The 24927-nt window shown below is 43.1% G+C and overlaps 1 protein-coding gene across 1 annotated transcript in view; it reads right to left on the bottom strand.

The window, feature by feature from the left end:
* Window positions 1–24927, bottom strand: part of COG6 (component of oligomeric golgi complex 6) — a 229994-nt gene that overhangs the window by 134249 nt on the left and 70818 nt on the right. The window contains exons 5-7 of the mRNA XM_082246503.1: window positions 16129–16240; window positions 12764–12846; window positions 1043–1113 (exon numbers count right to left, since the gene is read on the bottom strand). Of these exons, the coding sequence (XP_082102629.1) occupies window positions 1043–1113; window positions 12764–12846; window positions 16129–16240 (266 nt within the window). The remainder of the gene's footprint in view (window positions 1–1042; window positions 1114–12763; window positions 12847–16128; window positions 16241–24927) is intronic.

The following is a 24927-nucleotide window of genomic DNA, read 5'->3' as shown; positions in this document are numbered from 1 at the left end:
TGGCCAAAAATGTAAAAAAATTTGATTTTTACATTTTTTTGGGGGGGAATTTCATATAAAAAAATGTTAAAAATATTATTTTTTCAAAATAAACGCTCTTTTTTTGGTTATAGCGCCAAAAGTAAAAATCGCACAGGTGATCAAATACCACCAAAAGAAAGCTCTGTTTGTGGGAAAAAAAGGACGTAAATTTCATTTGGGTACAGCGTCGCACGACCGCGCAATTGTCAGTTAAAGTCGGACAGCGCCGAATCGCAAAAAGTGGCCTGGACGGAAGACAGCAAAATCCTCCGGTGGTAAAGTGGTTAAGGGGGAAAATCTTCCGGTCCAGAAGTGGTTAATGAACTTTAGCACTTAATGCTTTGAATTTTTAGCAGTGTTAGAGCACCTTCTGGAATCTATCAGAACTGATTTGGATTTCATTGGAGAAATATATTTTTTATAAAGGAGGCAGCAGGATTTGTTTTCACTATTATAAATTAATTGCCAAAACACTTATTTATCACTACAGTATTTATTGTTTGAGTTTATGATTTAGGTAAATTTTTTACAGCGCAGTGTTAGGCCTCTTTCACACGGCCGCTCCGGTTTTTTTGCTCCGCTGCGGGACTTTTTTTTTTTTCACGAAGCGGATGACACTTGTGTCATCCGCTCCGTATGTCCGCATATCATCCCATCCGTATGTGGATGATATACGGACATAATGTAAGTCTATGGGCATTGCGGATGTCAGCGGATGACACCGCTGACATCCGATTTTGCTTCCTTTCGGTTTTTTGAACGGAGGAAAAATAGGGTTCTATTTTCTATCCAAGAAAATTGGATGTCAGCGGAAGGTCATCCGCTGATATCCGCAATGCCATTGACTTACATTATGTCCGTAAATCATCCGCAAAAAAATAGGATGATTTGCGGACATACAGAGCGCCCATGTGAAAGGACCCTTATTAGAGGTTTATTAAACAAAGTTTAATAATCTTTAGCTAGAGAAGCTCCTACTTCTAAGCACCATTGTAAGTCCTAAAATAAAAAGTACACTTACTCTGAGCCCATCGATACAGCCGCTCATATGATGTCTCTTGGAGTAAAGCCATCTGCTCCATAATTTCCAGCCTAACAACAAAACATAATTACAGAATGAAGGAGGGGGCAAGAGCAAATATATCCTTCTTTATGACCAATATAAAGTCACAGAGGCTCACCCCTGTATGCTTCTATTTGGTGTATGTATATCCATCACACAGTGCATGCCTGGAGCTAATGTACACTGAATTTGTATTATGTCGTTTGTATTGCTAGATGCAGTCAATAAAATGTATACCTGAATAAAAGTATTAGGAAAGAATAGCCATCCATCACTACAGAATTTGGTTCTTTTGTTTAGGGGGTAATTAAATGCAGGCAAGAAAAAAAAAAAAAAAAAAAACTACACACTGACATGGACAGCACTTACAGATGAAATTTATAAGACAAGTTCACATTTATATGGGCAGCCTTCTAAAATATGTCAGCTGTAAGGGACAGCCGTTTTGCTGATAATCAGAGACATAATTCTCAGAAATGAAGTAGTGTCTGGCAGCTGCTCCTAGCCAACATAGAGGGAACTAAAGAATAGAGCTAGGGACTGGAGCACTTGTAATGCCAGCAGAGCCCATCTCACTGCTTATCTTCCAACCCCCTCTAGTGGCAGACAGAAGCAGCCACTGCAAGAATAAAATGCAAGATGCTGCTTGTGTAAAACTCCTAGTTATCAGCTTACCCATTCAAATTGACTTATTTGAACAGGTGGCCTCGAAAAGTAAAGGTAGACATACCTAGACTGTTTTTTTTTTTTTTAGCCGATTCCTGTTGAATCAGGCTGAAATTTGAGCAGTGAGTGACCACTCAAACACCGCCTGATTCAGCAAAAGTCAGTTTAAAAATTGACTGAGTTGCCCAAACAGTGACTCCAGCTTATCGTGTGTACACACACACACACACACACACAATATTGTTAAAAGTATTGGGATGCCTGCAGAGGCGTAACTAGAACCTTCAGGGCCCCGGTGCAAGAAACCATGAAGGGCCCCCTGGACCCCTGGCCTGGGGCCCTTCCCTTCAAGCCTGGGGCTCTTCCCACTGATCCTGGGGCTCTTTACTCTCGTTGTGGGGCCCTTTCACAAGTTCTGCAGGTGGCCCCCTTCCTACCATCTTGGGGCCTCCCCACGGTGGTGGAATGCCAGGGCCCGATTGCAAGTATGACCTTTGCAATCCTGGAAGTTTCCCCACTGCTGTCAGTAGTTTTTATTTTTTGGTACTTTAATTGTATTATTTTTTTATCATTTTATTTAATTTTTTTTTTTTTACAATGTCACTGACTATGACTGTCCATTCAGAAAAGGAAGGAGCAGGTAAATTACATATTTACCGACCCCTTCCTGGTTCTATATTGTGACACATCCCCTGCAGCAGCCGGCAGGAGAGGGGAGGGAGCATGGGGGGGGGGGACCGGGGGAGCACACAGAGGCCCAGAGACAGCAGGAGACAAGTGAACTGGATAGGAGGAGTGGCGGAGCAGCATATAGGAGGTGAGGGACCAATCTCCTCCATTTTCTCTATCTAGCTACAGGAGGAAAAAGGAGGACAGTGATTTCTCTACATGCTGCCCCCGCCACTCCTCCTACCCAGGTGTACAGGGGAGCTGCACAGGCCCCCTGGAGCATGGGGCCCGGTTTCAATTGCAACCCTTGTAGTTACGCCCCTGGATACTTGCCTGACTTTAATGGCATCCCAGTCTTAGTCCGTAGTGTGCAATATTGAGTTGGCCCTCACTTTGCAGCTATAACGGCTTCAACTCTTCTGGGAAGGCTGTCCACAAGGTTTAGGAGTGTGTCTATGGGAATGTTTGACCATTCTTTTAGAAGCGCATATGTGAGGTCAGGCACTGATGTTTGACAAGAAGGCCTGGCTTGCAGTCTCCCTTTAATTCATCCCAAAGGTGTTCTATCGGGTTGAGGTCAGGACTCTGTGCAGGCCAGTCAAGTTCCTCCACCCCAAACTTGCTCATCCATGTCTTTATGGACCTTGCTTTGTGCACTGGTGAGCAGTCATGTTGCAACAGAGTTGGGAGCATGAAATTGTCCAAAAAGTCTTGGTATGCCGACACCTTAAAAGTTCCCTTCACTGGAACTAAGGGGCCAAGCCCAAACCCTGAAAAACAACCCACACCATAATCTGCCCCCCCCCACCAATTGATTTGGACCAGTACACAAAGCAAGGTCCGTTTAGACATGGATGAGTGAGTTTGGGGTGGAGAAACTTGACTGGCCTGAACAGAGTCCTGACCTCAACCCGATAGAACACCTTTGGGGTGAATTAGAGCGGAGATTGCGAGCCGGGCCTTCTCGTCCACATCAGTGCCTGACCTCACAAATGTGCTTCTGAAAGAATGGTGAAACATTCCCATAGACACACTCCTAAACCTTGTGGACAGCCTTTTCAGAAGAGTTGAAGCTGTTATAGCTGCAAAGGGTGAGCCAACTCAATATTGAACCCTACAGACTAAGACTGGAATTCCATTAAAAGTTCATGTAAAGGCAGGTGTACCAATACTTTTGACAATATAGTGTGTATTATTACATATATATATATTGATATATACATATATATATATATACACACACACACACAGTAGGCATAGAAATGTATACCCCCCCCCCCTTTAAAGTAATAACATTTTGTTGATTTGCAGCTCGAAATGAGGACAGACAAGTTTTGTTTTATCTAGTTGTATTTACTCAGTGCAACTTACAACCAAGTGAAAGGTATATCCCCAACATGTCAGAAAAAAAAAAAAAAAATAAATAAAAAAAAATTCAAAAACAAAATCCCTGAGTTTGAAAAAGGATCATAGTTTTGTGTCAGTATTCGGTTTACCACCTTTTGCTTTAATTACAGCCTTTAGTCTGGTGGGATAAGCTCTCTCTACTACTCTGAACTTCTAGACTTCACCATATTTGCCCACTCTTCTTTGCAGAACTGCTCAAGTTCAGTTAAATTTGATGGTGACCGTTTGTGGACTGCAGTCTTCACGCCATTTCACAGATTTTCAATGGGGATTAAGTCTGGGCTCCGACTACATCATGCAAAACAATTCACCTTTTTCTCCTTCAACCACTGTGTGGCCACTTTTGCTGTGTGTTTTGTGCAGGGTTTTTTTTCTCATAAAATAGGTGCAGGAACTCAACCACGACCCCCCCAAAACCGCCTCTCAAAATTGGTCAAAGTTTCACTAAAAGTGGGAGGGTCTTAACCGGTTGCCGACCGCCGCACGACTATTTACTGCGGCGGTCAGCCCCGGCCAGGCAAAGTGACGTAGATCTACGTCGCTTGCCTGTCACTTCCATGTGAGCCAATAGCGGGCGAGCGCAAGCCCACCGCGGCTCGTTCACAGGGAAGTCAGTGCGTGTGACCGGCGGACCCGATGTCCGCCGGTCACTCGCCGATCGTCGGTGCAGAGGGAGAAAGTCAGGCGGCTGATGTAAACAAGCCGCCTGTCATTCTCCCCTGTGTAGAAACACTGATTACACGGTTCTACTATGTAGGACCGTTGATCACTGTTCCTACACTAGTAGCCACAGCCAATCACAGTAAGAAGCACGCCCCTAGGGACACACTTAACCCCTCCCTCCCCAATAAAGTTAACCCCTTCCCTGCCAGTGTCATTTTGCAGTAACAGTGCATATGTATAGTTCAGCTAATCCCGAGGTTACTGGTACCAATTCCAAAGAGACACAGGAAATTATGAGTTCCAATAACCAAAAACTCCCTTCTATGGGAGACGCGGTACCCTCCACGTCTGGAGCCCATTACTCCAAATTCAAACCTCTAAAAGAGTTTGCTCCCTCAAAAGGGAAGGGAAACAGTGTCAAAGGGTTCAAACACCCTCAAGTAAAAAACTTAAGGTGGGAAGAGGAAGGTCATAAACCCATTAGACATCATGCCTCACCCTCTCTTAAATCACCCAGGAGATCCTCCCTGGACTATGAAGGAAACTATCCTGGACCTTCATATCAAGATCCAAGACAGCTAGTGTCTCATAACAGATATGAATCTTTGCAAGATGACACTGAAGAGAGTGAAGACGATGAGTATGAACCTCCAAATAATTACCAAAAAAATACCCCCATTAGCCAGAAACCGAGGGGTTTTTTAGGGAAGGGCCACAACAAAGGCAAAAGAAAAAAACGAGGGGGTGCAGAGGAGGTGACTCCCGGAAAAAGAAAAAGATGAAAGGGCAGGGCATCTTTAATTTAAGTGGAATCACGCTAACAGACTCTGAACAACGTACCCTCGATAAAGGCCTAAAATATGCACCAAAGAAAGGTATCAACAAATTTGACACATTTATTGATGTGCACAAATTTGTCAGAAAACTCAATGTGAAGAGACATTTTCTATCAAATGCTAGGGAAAGGAATTATACCAGCTATCAAGTCTCTCCATACACCCATACCAAACTTAAAAATGCCTCACTTTTCAACCCTTCAGGTGTAAAAAGTAGCAACATCACGGTATTTAAAGACCTTGTTCTGAAAGACCTAGATGAAGCCAAATTTCACCATCACCGTCAGAAGGATTTAATGACAGGAGTTAAGTCACTGTGTGAACGGAAAGACTTAATTATCCGCCCTGCTGACAAAGGAGGCGGAGTTGTACTGCTTAAGAAAGAGGATTATATAGAAGAAATGGATCGTTTGCTGTCTGACAGCGACACATATCGGATCCTTCCCAATGATCCAACCTATTCATACAAGAGACAACTAGAGCGGTTGATATTGAGGGGTCACCAAGAGGGCATTCTCAATGACAAAGAGAAAGAACATCTTGTTCCTTTAGCCCCGAGAATCCCACTTATTTATTATTTACCTAAGGTCCACAAAAGTTTAATCAAACCTCCGGGCCGTCCAATAATAAGCGGGATAGATTCGGTGACCTCCCGAATAGGAAAATACGTGGACCATTTCCTCCAACCTCTGGTACAACAAACCCCTGCGTACTTGAAAGATACGTCCCAATGCATCCAGGAACTTACAAACCTGGACGTAGAAGGTGAGGTATTGATGGTTACAGCGGATGTTTCATCCCTGTATACCATCATACCTCACCAGATGGGATATGAGGCAGTCAGCACTTTTTTGGAAAGCAATTACGACCTCCCACTCAAACAAAAAATATTCATTCTTGAGTTATTACAATTCGGAATGGAGCATAATTATTTTTTCTACGGTGGGAATTTTTATTTACAACAGACTGGCGTGGCAATGGGAGCCAAATTTGCTCCCAGCCTTGCCAATCTGTTTATGGCACTCTGGGAGGACCGCAATATTTATGCCGCTAGAGAACCCAACATCTTTCTATGGAGAAGATACATAGATGATGTTTTATTGCTGTGGAAAGGTGACATCTCTTCTCTTCAATTATTTATGGATAGACTGAACTGCAATGATTGGGGCATTCGCCTCACTTATCAGTTCAGTGAAACATCCATAAATTTCCTAGATCTGGTTATATACAGGATGGGAAGTAAATTTGGCACGAGAACCTTCTTTAAACCCACGGACAAGAATGGGTTCATCTCCCTAGATAGCTGCCATCACCCTAACTGGCTAACCTCGGTCCCCATCAGCCAATTTAGGAGGATACGTCGTAATTGCACTGACTCACAAGATTTTGAGGTGCAAAGTAAAATATTGAAGGATAGATTTGTGGAAAAGGGGTTTAAAGAGGAAATTCTGGAACAAAACATCCTTCAAGTTAAAAATGTACCTCAAAAAGAGTTAGTGGTGCCCAAACCCAAACCAGAAAGTGCCTTTTCTAAGTTTGAATATGCCTTTATTACTTCATTTTCAACTGGCTATAGGTGGGTCAATCACACCTTCAGGAAGTATTGGCATATACTAAAAGGAGACAAAATATTAGGACCAACACTTCCTGAGAGACCCCCTATTATTTTTAGGAGGACTAAGAATTTGAAGGACATTATTGCCCCTACTCCAGTAGAGAAACCCACCATCCCGAAAATGTTTTCTAATATGAAAGGTTTCTTTCCCTGTAAGAAATGTCGGGTTTGCAAAGAGTTGAACACACAGAGAACTCAGTCCTTCAACTCTACTGTTACCAAGAAAAAATATGACATCCAAAACTTTACCACTTGCCATCACAAAGGGGCGGTATATCTCCTAACGTGCGGATGTGGATTACAATATGTTGGGAGAACGATCAGGACCCCCAGTATCAGAATAGGTGAACATCTCACCAATATACAAATAGGTTTCCCCGGTCATAGTCTCTCTTCCCATCATGATAAGTGTCACAATAGAAGCTACTCAAATTTGAAAGCTGTTGTGATTGAGTGCTATTCCCCACATTGGAGGGGGAGTGACATGAAGAGATCTATTTCCAGGAGAGAGACGTTTTGGATTCATGAACTAAAATGCTATCAGCCATGGGGTATGAATGTGGAATGGGACATTAATGCCCACATCAATAATGAATAACCACACACCCACATAGGATAATAACATTCTAAGTTTCTTCTGGTCTACCTTTCCCTTCCCGCCCTGCTTTATTACCTTCCTTTTTTTTCTCTATTTTCTCTTATATGTTTGAAATAAGAGTTTACATTAAGTTTTTTAATGTCATGTTTTTATTAGCATTTAGGCCATATACGTTTATATAAATGTGAAATTGGCGGATGGAGACTTTTGGTGCCACACACCCCAAAAAAAAAAAAAAAAAAAATCACACAACGTTTGATGACCCTAGATGTTTTTTAAAAATAAATTTTAAAAATAAATTTTAAAAATAAATTTTTTAAAATTATATTATATATTTTTTATATATTTTTCACATATTTTTATATAGTAAATGTTTTAGCCACAATTATTAAAACCACTTCCGGGTCCTTAGACCAAATTTGTGGTAATTTAGGGAATTTATGTGTTAATTTTAAACCCTTTTTAATATAACTCATCTGTCATATACTTCTAATAAGAGAATTCTGTCTGCCTTTTATTTATAATAGATTCCTTTTTGATAATTATATAGACAGATGGAATCGCTTGCCTTCATATACAATTCCAATATTCTTGGCACCGATAAGAACAGTTATGTTATTTATACTCCGGTGTTATGGATGATGAGTTTTGTTGACATCCGATGTGATTGGCCGCAGAAGCCTCCGGAAGCGCTTTTTAGAACTTCCGGGTCTTCATCTTAACATACCGTGATTGGCTAACATTTGAACCGGAAGTGCGTCACAACACTTCCGGGTCCTCGCCACGGCCGCACCGGAAGTGTCCATCAGCCACACTATTTACATGAGAGATGCGAGCAGCACGGCTACAGCTCCAGTCCCAGAAGCCGACTTGTTAGTGGAAACGCGTCGGGGGGAGCTAGCCGTGTTGCCTATGATCCCGGACTACTGCAGAGGTCCTCGATCCAAAAATTTTACATATGCTGTTTTTTCTCCTGACAATGTAAGTGTTACTCTTTCTTATTGGTTCAATAAAGTGAGGTAATGCACTATAGTCCCCTTCTCTTCCTTGGGTATGTTCTTGGTGGCGATATCCCCTTGAGTGGAAGCCTCTAGATCCCTACACTTTGGAAGCAGATGGTCGCTTTATTCCTATTGTGAATTCTCTCCTACAAGCTGACCTAACGGACTCCAGGATTATACACTATATGTTTGCATCTCTCCATCATCTGGTAAGAGTCCCTTCTTAACACCGGGTGCATCACGTGTACATTTGAGCACTGTCTGGATCACCGTTTGGGAAGAGGTCACCCTTATCCTTCATCACTCCCCAACCTCACTATATTCTTTGGATTTTCAAGACTTTTGCACAGTCTCATCATTTAGAATATAGACTTTGTGTTTAGCTGAATATCAGCAATCACCATTTTTGTGAATATTTGTGTTCCATAATTTTTTAGCGCACTCTGTAATTGATGTTTTTCATTTGTTACAACCCCTCACATATTTATAATTTTTCAGTGCTGCTTTTTTTCACTCCTTTTTCTCATTAAAGGTTCGCGCACCTATTTTTTATATTTTTTCTTTTCACCATATGTATAGCACTGATTACTGCAGTAATGTCACTGGTAACCCCAAAAGTGTCAAAAATGTCAGTCAAGGGTCCGATCTGTCTGCCGCAATGTCGCAGTACCGCAAAAAAAAAAAAAAAAAAATCGCAGATCGCCGCCATTACGCGTTAAAAAAAAAAACACCAAAAATGACCAAAATCTTTCCCTTAGTTAGTAAACGCAATAACTTTTGCGCAAACCAATCAAAATACGCTTTTTGCAATTTTTTTTACCAAACATATGTAGCAGAAAACAAATTGGCCAAAAATGTTAAAAAATTTTGATTTTTTAATTTTTTTGGGGGGGAATTTCATATAAAAAAATGTGAAAAATATTGTTATTTTTGCAAAATTTACGCTCTTTTTTTGTTTAGTTGTGGGGTGTTACACACAGAGTGCAGAGGTCAGGGGTGTGCTACGTTTGGGAATGTGCTACGTACAGAGTGCAGAGTTCATCCTTCTTCCACAGCTGCTTAGCTCTGTATCCCCCATCCATATCTCACTTTCACCACTCTCCTTTTAAAGTACTTTTCCTTACACTGTAGGTGGCTTCACCTCTCTCACTGGAAAAGCGATCATCCAGTGGGGGTGTCAGCATTCGCACTGCACCCCAGGCACTGGCATTTCCTTTGTCCTCATACTGCACTTGGAAAACACAGGACGTCAGACCTCTGTGTTTATGAGCGATAGTGGTGAGCAGGGAGAAAAAGGGCCTGAGCCAAAGGTTCCACCAAGTTCCAGCTGAAAAAAAGCCCTCGTTTTGTGTCATTGTCATGTTGAAAAGTAAAAACCTTCTTCCTATTGACAACTTTCTTCCCTATCCATTTTTCCTTCTATCCTGACAAGTGATCCAGTCCCTGCTGCAGAGGAACACTCACATAATAGGATATTACCACCTCCATGCTTTACTGTAGGAATGGCGTTATTTGGATGGTGAGCTGTATTGGATTTCCACCAGACATATCCCTTGGTGTTGAGGCCAAATAATTCAAATTTTAATCTCATCTTACCATGATACCTTTTTCAATGTGGCCTGAGAATCTTCAAGATACAATTTAGCAAAGCTCAGTCGTGACTGCATGTGGCCTTTCTTGAGAAGTGTTTTTTTTTTTTTTTCTTGTAACCCTCCCATACAAGCCACATTTGTGGAGAATTTGTGATATTGTTGTCACATGCACACAATGACCACTCTTTGTCATAAATTCCTGCAACTGCTTCAGAGTTGCTGTAAGCCTCTTGGTAGCCTCTGACGAGTTTTCTCTTTCCTCTGGCACTTTCACCCAGTTTGGAGTGACGTCCTGATCCATAGAGGGTCTGTGTTCTACCAAATACCTTCCACTTCTTAATAATAGGCTTCACTGTGCTTCTAGGCATTGATAAAGGCTTTTAAAGGTATTTGACTTGTGCCTGTCCACAACTTTATCTCGGACATCTTTTGACAGTGCCTTGCCATCCAAAGTTGATTGCTTGCTTCAGTTGCACTAGCAGGGACTGAACTGCTCCCAGAAAATTCCTTCCAATCAAATGAGCTAAATCAAAATGATCACAGCTGAAAGTCAAATGGCTTTGTGTGCCATATCTTTCTTATATCTTTCACTTGGATGTTCTAAGTTGCAGAGCAAATACAGCTGGATAAAACATAAAATTTCAGGCTGCAAATCAACAAAATGTGATTTTAAAGGGGGGCAATTCTTTACTATACCCACTATACAGCGGGTAAAATAAATATTGAACATGTCACCATTTTTCTAGGTAAATTTAGGTTTTCAGCATGCATTCCATGCATACAAAGGAACCAAAACAAATAGGTTCAGAAATTACGTTATGTGTAATAAAATGGAATGACATAGGGAAAAGGCACTGAATGCATAAAGAAAGGGAGGTGCAAAAAGCATGGTAAGCCAAGACACCAGCTGAAATCTATCAGTAATTAGAAAGCAATCCTGCTCCTTGTCACGGCAAATTAATATCAGCTGGTTCAGTCTCAACTGATTGCATATAAAAAGGTGTTTTATTACCAAGTTGTCATAAAAGAGAAATCTCATTATGGGTGAAAGCAAAGAGCTCTCTCAAGACCTTCGCAACCTTATTGTTGCAAAATATACTGATGGCATTGGTTACAGAAGGATTTCTAAACTTCTGAATGTTCCAGTGAGCACTGTTGGGACCATAATCCAGAAGTGGAAAGATCATTTTACCATAAACCAGCCACGTCCAGATGTTCCTCGCAAAATTTCTGACGGAGGAGTGAAAAGAATTATCAGAACAGTTGTCCAAGAGCCAAGGACCACTTGTGGAGAGCTTCAGAAAGACCTAGAATCAGCAGGTACAATTGTTTAAAAGAAAACAATAAGTAATGCACTCAACCACCATGGCCAGTATGCACAACACAAGACTCCATTGCTGAAGAAAAAGCATGCGAAGCTCGTATAAAGTTTGCTGTACAACATTTAGACAAGCCTGTGAAATACTTGGAGAATATATTCCAGTCAGAGGAGACCAATATGCAACTCTTTGGATGCCATAATACACACCATGCTTGGAGGTCAAATGGCACATCACCCCAAAAACACCATACTAACAGTAAGATTTGGAGGTAAGATCATGATGTGGGGCGGTTTCTCAGCATATGGTACTGGAAAAGGGATGAATGGAAAAACTGTAACAAGACATTCTTGATAAAAATCTGCTGCCATCTACCAGGATGATGAAGATAAAACGAGGCCGGACACTTCAGCAAAACAATGATCCCAATCACAAAGCCAAAAAAACTCTCAATTGGTTTCAAAGAAAAAAAAAAAAGCTGCTAGAATGGCCCAGCCGATCACCTGACTTGAACCCAATAGAAAATCTATACAAAGAACTAAAGATCAGAGTTCATAGAAGAGGCCCACAGAACCTTCAAGATTTGAAGACTGTTTATATGGAAGAATGGGCCGAAATCCCACCTAAGCAATGCATGCGACTAGTTTCTCCATACAGGAGTCGTCTTGAAGCTGTTATTACCAACAAAGGATTTTGTACCAATTTTTAAATACATTTTAGTTAGCATGTTCAATACTTTTTCCCTGTGTCATTCCCTTGTATTACACAGAACCTAATTTCTGAACTTTTTTGTTTTGGTTTCCTTGTACATATGGGTTGCAGGGGTTGTTACCGACATGTGCTGAAAATTGTATATATGAAATGCTGCGCCTACCCTTAAAAATGTAAAAAAAATTAAAAAAATTGGGGTAATTTCGCCATAAATTTAAGTGTATGCTTAAATTAGGAAATGTGGTGTAGTGAGCCGCTACTACCCTTGCTGAGTAATGTTTTTTTTTTTTTAAATAATTACTCAGCAAGGGTAGTAGCGCCTCACTACACCACATGTGCTGAAAATTGTCAATAGCAACTTTAGTAATTTATTTAGCTAGAAAAATGGTGATGTGTTCAATACTTATTTTACCTGATGTATATTAAAAAGACCCAAGTCTTTGCTATTTCTAAGAGGCTCTAGAGAAATTTTCTAGATCAGTACTGTATAAACATATTTTCTTGATGACAAATTGGTTTGCGAGTAGTAGACTTTGTAAAGAATTATCTTGATAAAGCCTGAAATAACATACATATAAAATTAGATATAACAAAAAACTTACCCTGCTGTTTGTTGGTTTGTTCGCAGAAGCACTTTGACATCATTATGTATCTGTTTAACTTTATCCAGAACCTTGAAGAACTCCTTCAAATTAAGAACAAACGATAACTTCAGAATCGCCTAACCCTCCACAAGACACAAATGGAGCAACAAGCTACAAACCTGCAGCTGGGTTACTAAATACTGCAAACCCTTGGGAATACACATTCTGGACCCGTCCCTTGTTAGTATAAGTGGACTTACTTTTGATACAGAAAAAAATAAATCCTTACCAGGTCTGTTATTTACATTAAGAATCTTGGCAACCTCTATCACCTAGTTACATACAGGCTTGGATAAGGGTCTAGTACGGATTTATGGGGGGGGGGGGGGGGTGACACAGCATTTTGTTTGGTGTGGAGTCCCCTTAAAAACTATACTATGTTTACCAGACGTCTCACTTATTTTGAGGATCTATGCTCTGACCTCTCTCCGCTACGCCATACGATCTCCTTGGTCTATCGTGCTCTGGTCACACCTGAGGCACCCTTCAGACCCCCGTACATTGCGCACTGAGAAAGAGATCTCAATCTGACTTTCACGGACTATCATGTCGAACGACTGCTGTTTTTCACATATAAAACCTCGCTATGTTCTCGATATCAGGAAGTGGGCTATAAATGCCTAACTCGATGGCACTACACGCCGACTAAACTTCATCGGATGTTCCCGGCCTGCCCTAACACCTGTTGGAGATGCGGATAGGAGGTGGGTTCCTACCTCCATGTTTTTTGGTCCTGGGAGAGGTTGCGACCCTTTTGGGCATCGGTGCTTCGCATCGCTCGAAAATTCACGGATCATACCCTTACCTTAGACCCAGCCCTCTTCCTTCTCCACCACCACGAGTTCCCGAGGGCATCTTATCGGAAATCAATACTACCACTCCTGTTTACAGCGGCGAAGAGCTGCATCCCCCCTCTTTGGAAACAGACTCAGCCCCCTACAGTAGCTATGTGGCCACGTAAAGTGACCTGTCTCAATGAAATGGAAGACCTGGTTGCAACTGTGCACGGTACTAGAGACAAGTTTCTGAAACGCTGGTACTACTGGCATGAATTCACATTTACGGCGGAATACAAGGATTTAATAGCCTGATGGCGGATGTGGCACAGGGGGTGGGCCGTCCCCCTTCCCCCCTCCCCCCCTCTCCTCCCCCTTACTGCCTCCCTTCTACTCCCCCTCTTTTTCATCTTGCCCCTTTCCCTTTATCTCTACTACTCCCACTCTCCTCTGTCTCTGGATTTAGGAGATTGGGATCTCTTTCTTTGCTGTTTCTCTTACATTTTTAGCTTATCTCTTGGGCTTGTTTTGGGCTCCCCCTCAGGAAGGGATTAAGTATATCGGTTCCTTAAGTGGCCACTGCGATGCCTCTTGACTGCCTGGGTATTTCCCCCACGCACCTGTGGCCAGCCAGGTGATTAATGCCGGTGGGTGCAGGGAACTCCCTAGAGCTGTCTGTTAAACCCAGGGGTTTCCTAATATATATTGTACCTATCGCAGGGGTTTGCTTGTTTGTCTTAAGTTATCTCACGATGTTCAATCCCACGTTATTGTCAACTCATTGATTATTTGTTTACGCTCTGATATTGGACTGTTCTGTATATATTTTCTCTTTGTATCTTTCTGGGTGACCCGTTACATGCCTTTATATTTCACTCAATAAACGAATTTATAAAAAAAAAAAAACTATACTAGACCTAAAGAAACTTGAAAGATTGTTGGGGACACCCATGCCTTTTTTTTTTTTTCTCCAATGACAGGCATCTTTGTTTACATTCTGCCCTCAGTCTGGAGTCCCCAAATGATAGCAGGGATGAATCACTGGTTATTAGGACACCAGTAGGTGTCGACTCCTTAATGCTGAATATACACTATAAGGTCTTTTTCGTTCAACACAGCAGGCTGAACGAAAAAACCATAACGATCGCCGTACTAACACAAGCAATGTTAGTGCAGTGATCTCCCCCACTGAGCTATTGCATCCTAAAAGGGGACTACATTTCTCCACCCCCCCCCCCCCCGACCAGAATACACTGCTTAGCATTGCTGTACCAATCATTTTTGGATGATTTTTGGCCCGTGTGACCCAGCGTAACAACCAGCCATTTTTCCCTACCAAAAAACACACTAGTATCATAAATGTGTCAAAACGCAACCAAAAAGCACTACATAATCGCACTAAAAATTGTTTCAAACTGCAGCTGCACTACTGTGAACCTAGCCTAAAAATGATAAAACAGCTTGATTTACTGAAAACTGAGATTCTTTAAAACTTGTCCTGTTACACAGTTTACATTTACAGAAATTACTGGCAGTATCGTGCTCACATTTAAAACTTTTTTTAGGCTTTTTTTCCTATATTAGAGTTCTTCCACTTTGAATGAAGGAGCAAAAGAGACACCTTTGGACAGCAGCAATTTCAGTCTGGGGGGGGGAGGGGAGTGTTAGATGGACTGGCAGATTAAAACCTGGTACACTTTATAAAGTTTTTTTTCTTAGTTCAACTCAGTGGGCTAAACTGAATGGCACCCAAATACATGTGGTGCGTTTTGCCACTATTGCAGTGAGATTTGGAATTGTGGGCAGAATCGCAGCAATTCTGCCCAAGATCCCAAATCGCCAGATGTGAATGTGATACTCACAGGTCAATCTCCTATAGTCCACCTGCTTCATGCACTTGCTTCCAAAGACCACTCGGTATCTCTCACTCACCTTACAGCTGCACCCGATGTCCCCTGTCAGTGTTTCCTTGCAACCAGACTAGGAAAAAAAGCAGTGTGTGCCCAAGCTCCTCCCAAGGACAAAAACACATTGGAATAAGCTTGAACCCACAATGGATTTTCCGCCCTGTCCGCCCTTGTTCTGTCATTATATTTGGGGTGTTTTACACACTTTGAGCATTAAGAGCCGGTTCACACTGAGGCGACACGACTCCTTACTACTTCGGGGGCGACTTGTGCATTACCATGCACCACGACTTCGGAGCGACTTGCAGGGACTTCACATAATGGAAGTCTATGCAAGTCGCTCCGAGGTCGCCCGAAGTAGTACAGGACCCTTTTTCTAAGTCGGAGCGACTTGTGTCCTGTAGCGGTCAATGGACCACGAGGGAGCGTGACTTGTCAGGCTGACAAGTCACCTGACAAGTCGCGCTGGTGTGAACCGGCTCACACACAATTGTTGCTTAATTTAGCTAAAAAATAAAAAAATTGTTTTATTTTCTACATCGAGAGTAACACAAATTACTGTAAACAATATAAGTGTTGCCTAATTCCAGTATAAATCAAACATTAATGAAAAAAAAAAACAAACAATGTCTCTCCTTACTTCAGTTAATGGACCTTCGTGGCTTCCACGTAAAATGCTCATTTCCTCAGATGTCAGCTGGAACTTTTCTAGAAAGGCATTAGCAACTTGTGCTCGTATCTCTAGTCGCTGACTGCAAAAGAGGAAAAAAAAAAATAATAATAATTGAATTAAATCGGACATCAACAGTAATAAGGGAGAGACATAATCTATTAAAAGGAAATCTCTCCAATGGGTTTTTTCAATGGGTTTTTTAAAGTAGAAGACAACTAAGCGATAGCGGAGATTTGGGAGAGAGTTGCTTCTTTTAGTAACAAGTGCTGGATTCCAATACTTTATCCTGATAGTAATCATACACAGGAAAATTGAAGGTAATTTTACTTTTTCCCCCAATTTTCCATAGTATAAAATAAACGAATGGATCGTTGCAACCTTCCAACCACAATGTTTTTTTCACCAAAACCTTAAAATATAAAACGGTTAGTGGCAAGTGGCTTTGATCCATTTAGCTTTGATCGCAATTTAAAGTAATTGAAATTTCCTAAAAATTGCAATGCGTATGCGCAAGATTAGTCTATTAGTTGACATTTTGTAAAATATTATATGGAGGCATACCTGGTATATTAAACATACATAAGTAAAATAATGATAAAGAAACCCATCTTACAACCACCTTAAAATGTACTGTCATGTAAATGTATATAACTAAAACCATAAATTTAATGCAAACATATTGACAAAAAATTATGATGGCAAACCAAAAAAGTACCTGCAATGTAAGTTATGGTGATGCAAGGTAAAGACTGTTACTGTATTATAGTAGAGCCATTCAAGGGTCCTGAGCAGGAGTTTGTGTCCAAACAAGAGGAGTTTATTCAGTCTGATTTTTGATGGGCCCTAGTCCATTTTTTTTCAAGACTACACTTAACGGAGTTGTAATGGCAGAAGGTTTTTTTTATCATCCTAATGCATTCTATGAATTAGGTTAAAAAAAAAAAAAAAACCCTTCTGTGTGCAGCAGCCCCCCTCAGCTCCCCCCTAATACTTACCTGAGCCCCTCTTTATCCAGTGATGTTGCAGAAGTGTCTCAGCTGCCTGGGAATTCCCTCCTCATTGGCTAAGACAGCTGTGTGGCCCCATTAGCTCCTGCTGTTGGCAACCAAAGTCAGTAAGCCAATCAGAAGAGAGGGGGCGGGGCCAGGTCACAGCTCCGTTTCTGAATGGACACAGGGGGCCCCCATAGCAAGCTGCTTGCTGTGGGGGCACTCAACAGGAGGGAGGGGCCAGAAGCACAGAAGAGGGACCCGAGAAGAAGAGGATCCGGGCCACTGTGCAAAAAAACTGCAGCGAGCAGGTAAGTATACGCATTTTTTTATTTTATAAAAAAAATTAAAATATGACTTTACAATCACTTTAAAGTGTTACTAAACCCACAACAGTAAAATCAGTCTGTATATGCAGTAAAGCATGCTTGATATACTCACTGTGGAACCTAAGAGATTAATCCTTTGCATTGTGTAACGAGGCAGTTTGATCCTGTATGCACAGATCCTCCCCTTCTTGCATTGTCCCCATAACATGTCATAATAAGACAGAGTAAATAGAGTCAGCCTGCACATGCTCAGTTTGGTGTGTATTGCTAGAGAGATTTATTTATTTTTTTCTTGGGAGAGTGCATGTGATCAGCACATGGCCAATCAGCACTGTCCAGACAGAGGGTCAGGGGTCCTGCTTTCTGATAGGACAGCCAGTGAAGTATGAAAAAACCTCCTACAAGCTTTAACCAGACACTGATAGAAGTCACAAGACTGCTATAAAGTGCTAAAGAGAAAAGGTATTTAGCAGTTTAAATTTACTAAAATAATTGTGTTTCCATGTTCTGTGTACTGAGGGAGACCAGATATGGTGAATGCAGGCTCCTGGGTTTAGGAACACTTTAAATCCATTTAAACGTTGGAGAGAACAAACTCCTCTTGGACACTCTTGCCCAAGACCCGTTTGTGCCTTTACTATTTTTATTTTTTATCTACTGATGTTACTGTGCTTTAGTGGCCCCAGAGCGCCAGCGGTGGACAGAGAAGAGGAGGATCAGGGAAAAACCATTACACAGAGCAGGTAAGTATGACACGTTTGTTATTGGGAAAAAAAAAAAAAATGGCTTTACAAACACTAAGTAAAATGGAGTGCAGTTCCTGACTTTAGCACAGTTGCAATGTTTCTAAAGCTGGCATTCTATTAATTAAAACACTGGCATCTAGATACAGCAACATTTCAATCTATGTATGGTTGATACCATTCATGAAGCAGAGATGTGGAGCTCTGTTCTAGTGTTTCACTTTCTGCAAACATGTTAGCTGTTGCCCTTGGCAATAGGGAGGAAAAACTCTTTGTACCTGAAGGCGATACCGAAGAGCACAGGAAGCCTGTTTCCCCATGTGGCCACTTGGTGAAGTGACCAGTCACAGAAGTGGGGCATTTGGACTAGATCCAGCGTAAGCCAAGGAACATACTCCAGTGGTGGGTAAGACTAGGGGCTCCTTTTGCATGAATTACTGCATCAATGCGGCATGGCATGGAGGCGATCAGCCTGTGGCACTGTTGAGGTGTTATGGAAGCCCAGGTTGCTGTGATAGCGGCCTTCAGCTTGTCTGCATTGTTGGGTCTGGTGTCTCTCATCTTCCTCTTGACAATACCTATGGGGTTCTCTGTGGGGTTTAGGTCAGGTGAGTTTGTCAAACGCAGTGATACCAAGATCATTAAACCAGGTATTGGTATTTTTGGCAGTGTGGGCAGGTGCCGAGTCCTGCTGGAAAATTAAATCATCTCCATAAAGCTGGTCAGCAGAGGGAAGCATATAGTTATCTAGAATTTCCTGGCAGAGGGCTGTGTTGATTTTGGACATGATAAAACACAGTGAACCAACACCAGCAGATGACATGGCTCCCCAAATCATCACTGACTGTGCAAAAATGTGCATTTCATTTGGAAATCCAAGGTGGAGAGGCACTGAATACAAGTTGCATGAGGTCCAGTGTGAAGTTTCCACAGTCAGTGATGATTTGGGGAGGCATGTCATCTGCTGGTCCACTGTTTCTTATCAAGTCCAAAGTCAGCGCAGCCCTCTACCAGGAAATTCTACAGCACTTCATGCTTCCCTCTGCTGACCAGCTTCATGGAGATGCTGATTTCATTTTTCAGCAGGACTTGGCACCTGCCCACATTGCCAAAAATACCAATACCTGGTTGTATGATCAGTGTATTACTGTTCTCGATTGGCCAGTAAGAATGTGTTTGACAAACTCGCCTGACCTAAACCCTATACAGAATCTGCAGATATTGTCAAGTGGAAGATGAGAGACACAAGACCCAACAATGCAGACAAGCTGAAGGCCGCTATCAAATAAGCCTGTGCTTCTCTAACAACTCATTAGTGCCACAGGCTGTTCGCCCCCATGCCACGCCACATTGATGCAAAAGTTTATGCAAAAGGAGCCCCAACCAAGTACTGAGTGCATACTATACTGTACAAGGGCATACTTTTCAGTAGGCCAACATTTCTGTATTAAAAATCCTTTTTTTTTTTTTTTTTTCTAAATTGGTCTTATGTAATATTCAAATTTTCTGAGATACTGAATTTTGGGTTTTCACTAGCCGTAAGCCATTATCATCAAAATTAAAAGAAAGAAATGCTTGAAATATATCACATGTGTAACGCATCTATGAAAAATATTTCACACTTTAGGCGCTTTTCCACTGCATAGAACCGTACCGGCTCGGCACGCTTTTGTGCTTTTCCACTGCGGTACCGCATGGTATAGGGTCGGAACGGTTCGGTACGGTACGGTATAGGTTTGCTTTTCCACTGCATGGAACCGAACGGTACGGTACGGTACGGCTCTGAAAAAACAGTACCTACTCGATTGTGGTTCCAACAGGTACCAAACTGGTACCATATCCCACAATCCTTTGCATGCAGTCACTACTAGCCACTGATTGGTCAGAGAATCCCACCCACCCCGTTGTTATCCCACCCACTTAACTTTAGTACTACTTTAGTGGAAAAGCAAACCTATACCGTACCGTACCGAACCGTTCCGACACTATACCATGCGGTACCGCAGTGGAAAAGCAAACCGGGCCAAGCAGGGCCAAGTAGAGCCGAGCCGGTACTTGCAGTGGAAAAGTGCCATTTGAATTACTGAAATAAATCAGCTTTTAGATAATATTTGATATTCTAATTTTAAGAGATGCACCTGTATGTGTGTGTGTGTGTATATATATATATATATTAGGGCTGGGCGATAAATCGATTTAATCGATTTATCGATTTTTTAGTTTGAAACGATTTTTTTTTTTTAAACTCTAGTTTTTTCTGCCTTGTGCAGCCACCGAACTCCCCAGTAACGGACCACCGCCGCGCCTGGATGTGACGTCAGCTGTGTGTCTGTACAGGCCGGGGGTGCGGCGCGCTGTGATAGGTAAAGTCTCTCCGGCCTGTACAGGCTATCCAATCACAGCCCCTGGCCTGTACAGACGCACCGCCCGCTTCCTCTCCCGGCAGCTGACGTCACATCCAGGCCGGGGAGACTGTACCTATCACAGCACGCCGCAGCCCCGGCCTGTACAGACGCACCGCCCGCCCCGCAGCTGACGTCACATCCAGGCACGCCGGTGGTCCATTACTGGGGAGTTCGATGGCTGCAGAAGGCAGAAAAAAATGGATTTTTGTAAAATCTTACCGTAAAATCCTTTTCTCTTAGCTCATTGACAGACGTAGTCCTCGGTGATACACCACCTTCGGGTTATGTTGCCTCCACAGGAGCAGGACTAGACAGGAAATTAAAAAGCTCTGGCCACACCCTAGGGGCAGTCCCAGAGGGTATATCCTCTCTCTCTCTGCCTCAGCAAATCAGTTATGTGAAAAAGCAGTCTTTAGAGATTTTAACCCAACTCAAAAAACAGAGGGGCGGGGACTACGTCTGTCAATGAGCTAAGAGAAAAGGATTTTACGGTAAGATTTTACAAAAATCCATTTTTCTCTAGCGCTCATTGACAGACGTAGTCCTCGGTGATACACCACCTTCGGGACGTCCCAGAGCAGTATCACAACTGAGGGGTGGGAAAATGAAATCAAATCCCAATCTAGAAGGCCCAACCGGTGCCAACTAGAAGTTTACAATGCTCATCCTTAATGATGAGACTCAACAAAAAAAAAGAGAAAAAAAAATTTTTTTTTTTTTTTTTTTTTTTTTTTTCAAACAGAAAAAACCCTCGAGGTAGACCACCGGTCTCCTCAAATTGCGGCCTGCAAAACCTTGCGGCCAAATGAGGCATCCGCCGATGCCGTCACATCAATTTTATAGAATTTTGTAAAGGTATGTACCGACGACCAGGTGGCCGCCTTACATACCTGGACCACCGACGCCTGATGGCGAAAGGCCCAGGAAGTACTGAGCGCTCGAGTGGAGTGCGCCCTAACAGGGAACGGAGGACTCTGACCCTTAATAGAATAAGCCTGTACCACCGTTTGTCTAATCCATTTGGCAATGGTCGCGGCAGATGCAGGCAAACCCTTTCTGGGGCCATCCGTGATCACAAAAAGTGAATCCGTCTTATGGAATGATTCCGTAGCTTTCAGGTATACCCTGATTGCCCGAACCACATCTAAGGAATGCAACGCATGTTCCCGATGATGCTTGGGCTGAGGACACAAGGAAGGTAGTACAATATCTTCATTCAGATGAAAATCTGAAACCACCTTAGGAAGAAGAGATGGCTTAGGATGAAGTACTACCTCATCCCTATGAATCACTAGGTATGGGGACTGGCATGATAATGCAGCCAGTTCTGACACCCTGCGAGCAGAAGTAATAGCCACCAAGAAGGCCACCTTCTGGGATAAAGTAAGCAAGGGAATCTCCCTGATGTTTTCAAAGGGAGGTTTCTGTAGAACCGACAAAACCAAATTAAGATCCCAGGGCGGTAAGGGCGCGCGGACTGGAGGAGCCAGGTGCCGCACCCCCTGGATGAAATTCCGCACCAAGGACTTGGTAGCTAAAGGTTTCTGAAAGAAGATTGCTAATGCTGAAACTTGACCCTTGATGGTGCTCAAGGCTAGCTTCTGCTCAACCCCTTGTTGCAAAAAGGCCAATATTCGAGTCACCGAATAGGTACGTGGAGGAAATCCTAAAGATTCGCACCACGCAATATAAGTCTTCCATGTGTGATAATAGACTTTGCTGGAAGTCGCTTTCCTTGCTTTAATAAGGGTAGGAATGACTGAAGTAGACAAACCTCTGTCCTTCAGTACTTGGGTCTCAATGGCCAGGCCATTAAACCCAGCGACTGTAAAGCATGATGGTAAATTGGTCCTTGAGACCACAGACACTCCCTGAGACGAAGTTCCCACGGAACGTCTACGACTAACATGTCCAAGTCGGCCAGGCCGGCTTGAGGAGGCCAGCCTAGAATTTCTAGGACCACTGGCGCTGATAGAATCTGAACCAGGCGTCCCTAGAGGTATCTGGCCCCGACCATCCGAGAAAGTCTGGTCGTTTTCTGTTCCCACACATTTATCAGATACCTGATTGTTATCAGGAAAGGTGATCTTTTCTGGTTGAACCTCAGGGACCGAAGTCACCCGACTAGAGGCTACTTGGCCTATCTGGTCAACCAGATCCGATTCCTGTGAGGTATCGGGACTAATCTTAGGAAAAGGTAAAGGAAAAGATCTATTCAGGGAACGGTAACTACCGCTTCCTGTAGTACTTAAATGTTGGAAGGGAAGAATCGCACCGGTAGTAGTGGTTGATGCTCGATCTAATGTCCTGAATACCGGTGAAAACGTCCCCCCACCCTGAAACCGGGTGGGGGCGCACCTTCAGGCTGTGTACTCCTTTGCTTCGGGTTTGGCTGGGTTGGTCCTTTGCTTGTCCGACCAGCCCTTCTTGAACCCTCCTGGAGGAGTCTTGCCTTTCCCGCTAGTACCAGCCGGGCGCCCTTTATGGGCGGTAAAGAAAGGTCCTCGCTTGTTGCGAGGTCCCTTAGCTTTAGCAGCCTGTGGCAAAAAAGTGCTCTTGCCCCCAGTGGCATACTTAATGATTTCATCTAGGTTGGCCCCAAATAGACGATTCCCCTGAAAAGGGAGATTAGTCAAGGTCTTTTTGGAACCTAGGTCAGCTGACCAGCATTTTAACCACAGCACACGTCTGAGGATCACCGCTGACTTAGATGCATGCCCTAATAAGGGAGTAGTGTCCAAGGCTGCGTCACAGATAAACTGTAGCCCTTGTATAATCTGTTCCATCAAATCAGATGTCTCCTGGGGAATATCTTTTCCCCTAAGATCTTGGCGTACCATTTTCGCCCATTCCGTAAGTGTCTGGGAAACTAGACCAATAACAATTACTGGTCTAAATGCTGACCCTATCAGAGAGAAGATGGTGCGGGACTCTGCTTCCATCTTTCGATCCACCGGATCCTTAAAGGACGAAGTGTCCTCCACTGGAATAACCGTGGCTTTATTCAGCCTGGAAATAGGTGGATCCACCACTGGTGGTACCGTCCATTTCTTAATGATGGATTCCTCAAACGGATAGCGTCTAGCAATACGCTTGGAAATAGTAAAGGTACGTTTAGAATGCTCCCATTCTCCTTTAATCTGATTACCGAAACATTTAGGTACAGGAAAAACCTTCACCGTTTTGATGGGCTTATTAGTACCAAAAGGAATCTCTGTTTCAGTTGCCTCTGCCGGTAAAGCCTCAAGTTTTAAGGTTTCCTGCACTGCCACAACTAGTGCGTCCACCAATGCTTCTTCCTGAATTATAGCAGGAGAAGAAGCGTCCTCCTCACTGTCTGAGGGGGCTTTACCTGGGATAACAGCCCTTGCAGAGGAACCTGCAACTGCAGTGACTATCTCTGAATCTGAGTCAGAGGTGTCAGATAGTATAGGGGTAGGCGGGGGTCGCTTCCTTGACCCCCGTCCCTGACAGGCCGCCTCCACCCGAGCCACCATAGACTCCAAAATTGCTGTAAATGACTCTATACTCTGTGCACCGGCGGGTCCCGTGGCCCCCTCGAGGGAAACAGGTGGGGGAATATGTGTGGCAGGGTCCATGATAATTCCAGTCACTTCCTGGATAATATAATTCAAAAATAAAAAACTTTTTTTTTTTTTTTTTTTCCAGACCCCCAGCGCCACAAAAGCCCCTTAGTGTTACCTGCTAGGGATCCCTATCGATCGAGAGAGAGAAAGAGATAGACCCCCAGGCTCACCACTTGATGCTCAGAGTTTAACTGCAACAGGTTACAGCGCTGTCTTAACAAACAGGAAGTCTTTTGGCTGGCTGCCCAGGAAGAAAGGAGACGGCTCCGCCCCTCTGCACGCCTTCCGGCGCCTCCCCCAAGCTCCACGAGGTGTTTGGATCACCTCAAACATGGCCGCCCCCATGCTGGAGACACGAGGCTACGCCAAAATGGCGGCTCGTGCGATCCAGCAAAAAAAATGGCGGCGGCCTGTACTGAATAGCGGTGTGCTGCAGGGCACACAACACTCTCTCTGCATGGGGATATGGCGTGGTTGGCGGTACCGGCCCTGGCGGACCGCATGGCCATTCGGGAGGCCTGCTAATAGCTGGAGATCTGATTAGGAAGGCAGTCTACATGTCCGTGGCTTCTGACTGGTAGGTAGCTTATTCTTAACACCGTAAGATTCCCAGAATGCCACAGATTACATCTTTTTAACATGTATACAATTAGATTGTTAGCTCCCAAACCAAGCCTCCTGGCTTTTTGCACATAAAATCACACTCAAAGTAG

This window comes from Pelophylax lessonae (genome assembly GCF_965119305.1).
Source record: "Pelophylax lessonae genome assembly, chromosome: 2".
Taxonomy (NCBI): Eukaryota; Metazoa; Chordata; class Amphibia; order Anura; family Ranidae; genus Pelophylax; species Pelophylax lessonae.
The sequence above is the reverse complement of the archived record's forward strand: the minus strand, read 5'-3'. Positions and strand labels throughout refer to the sequence as shown.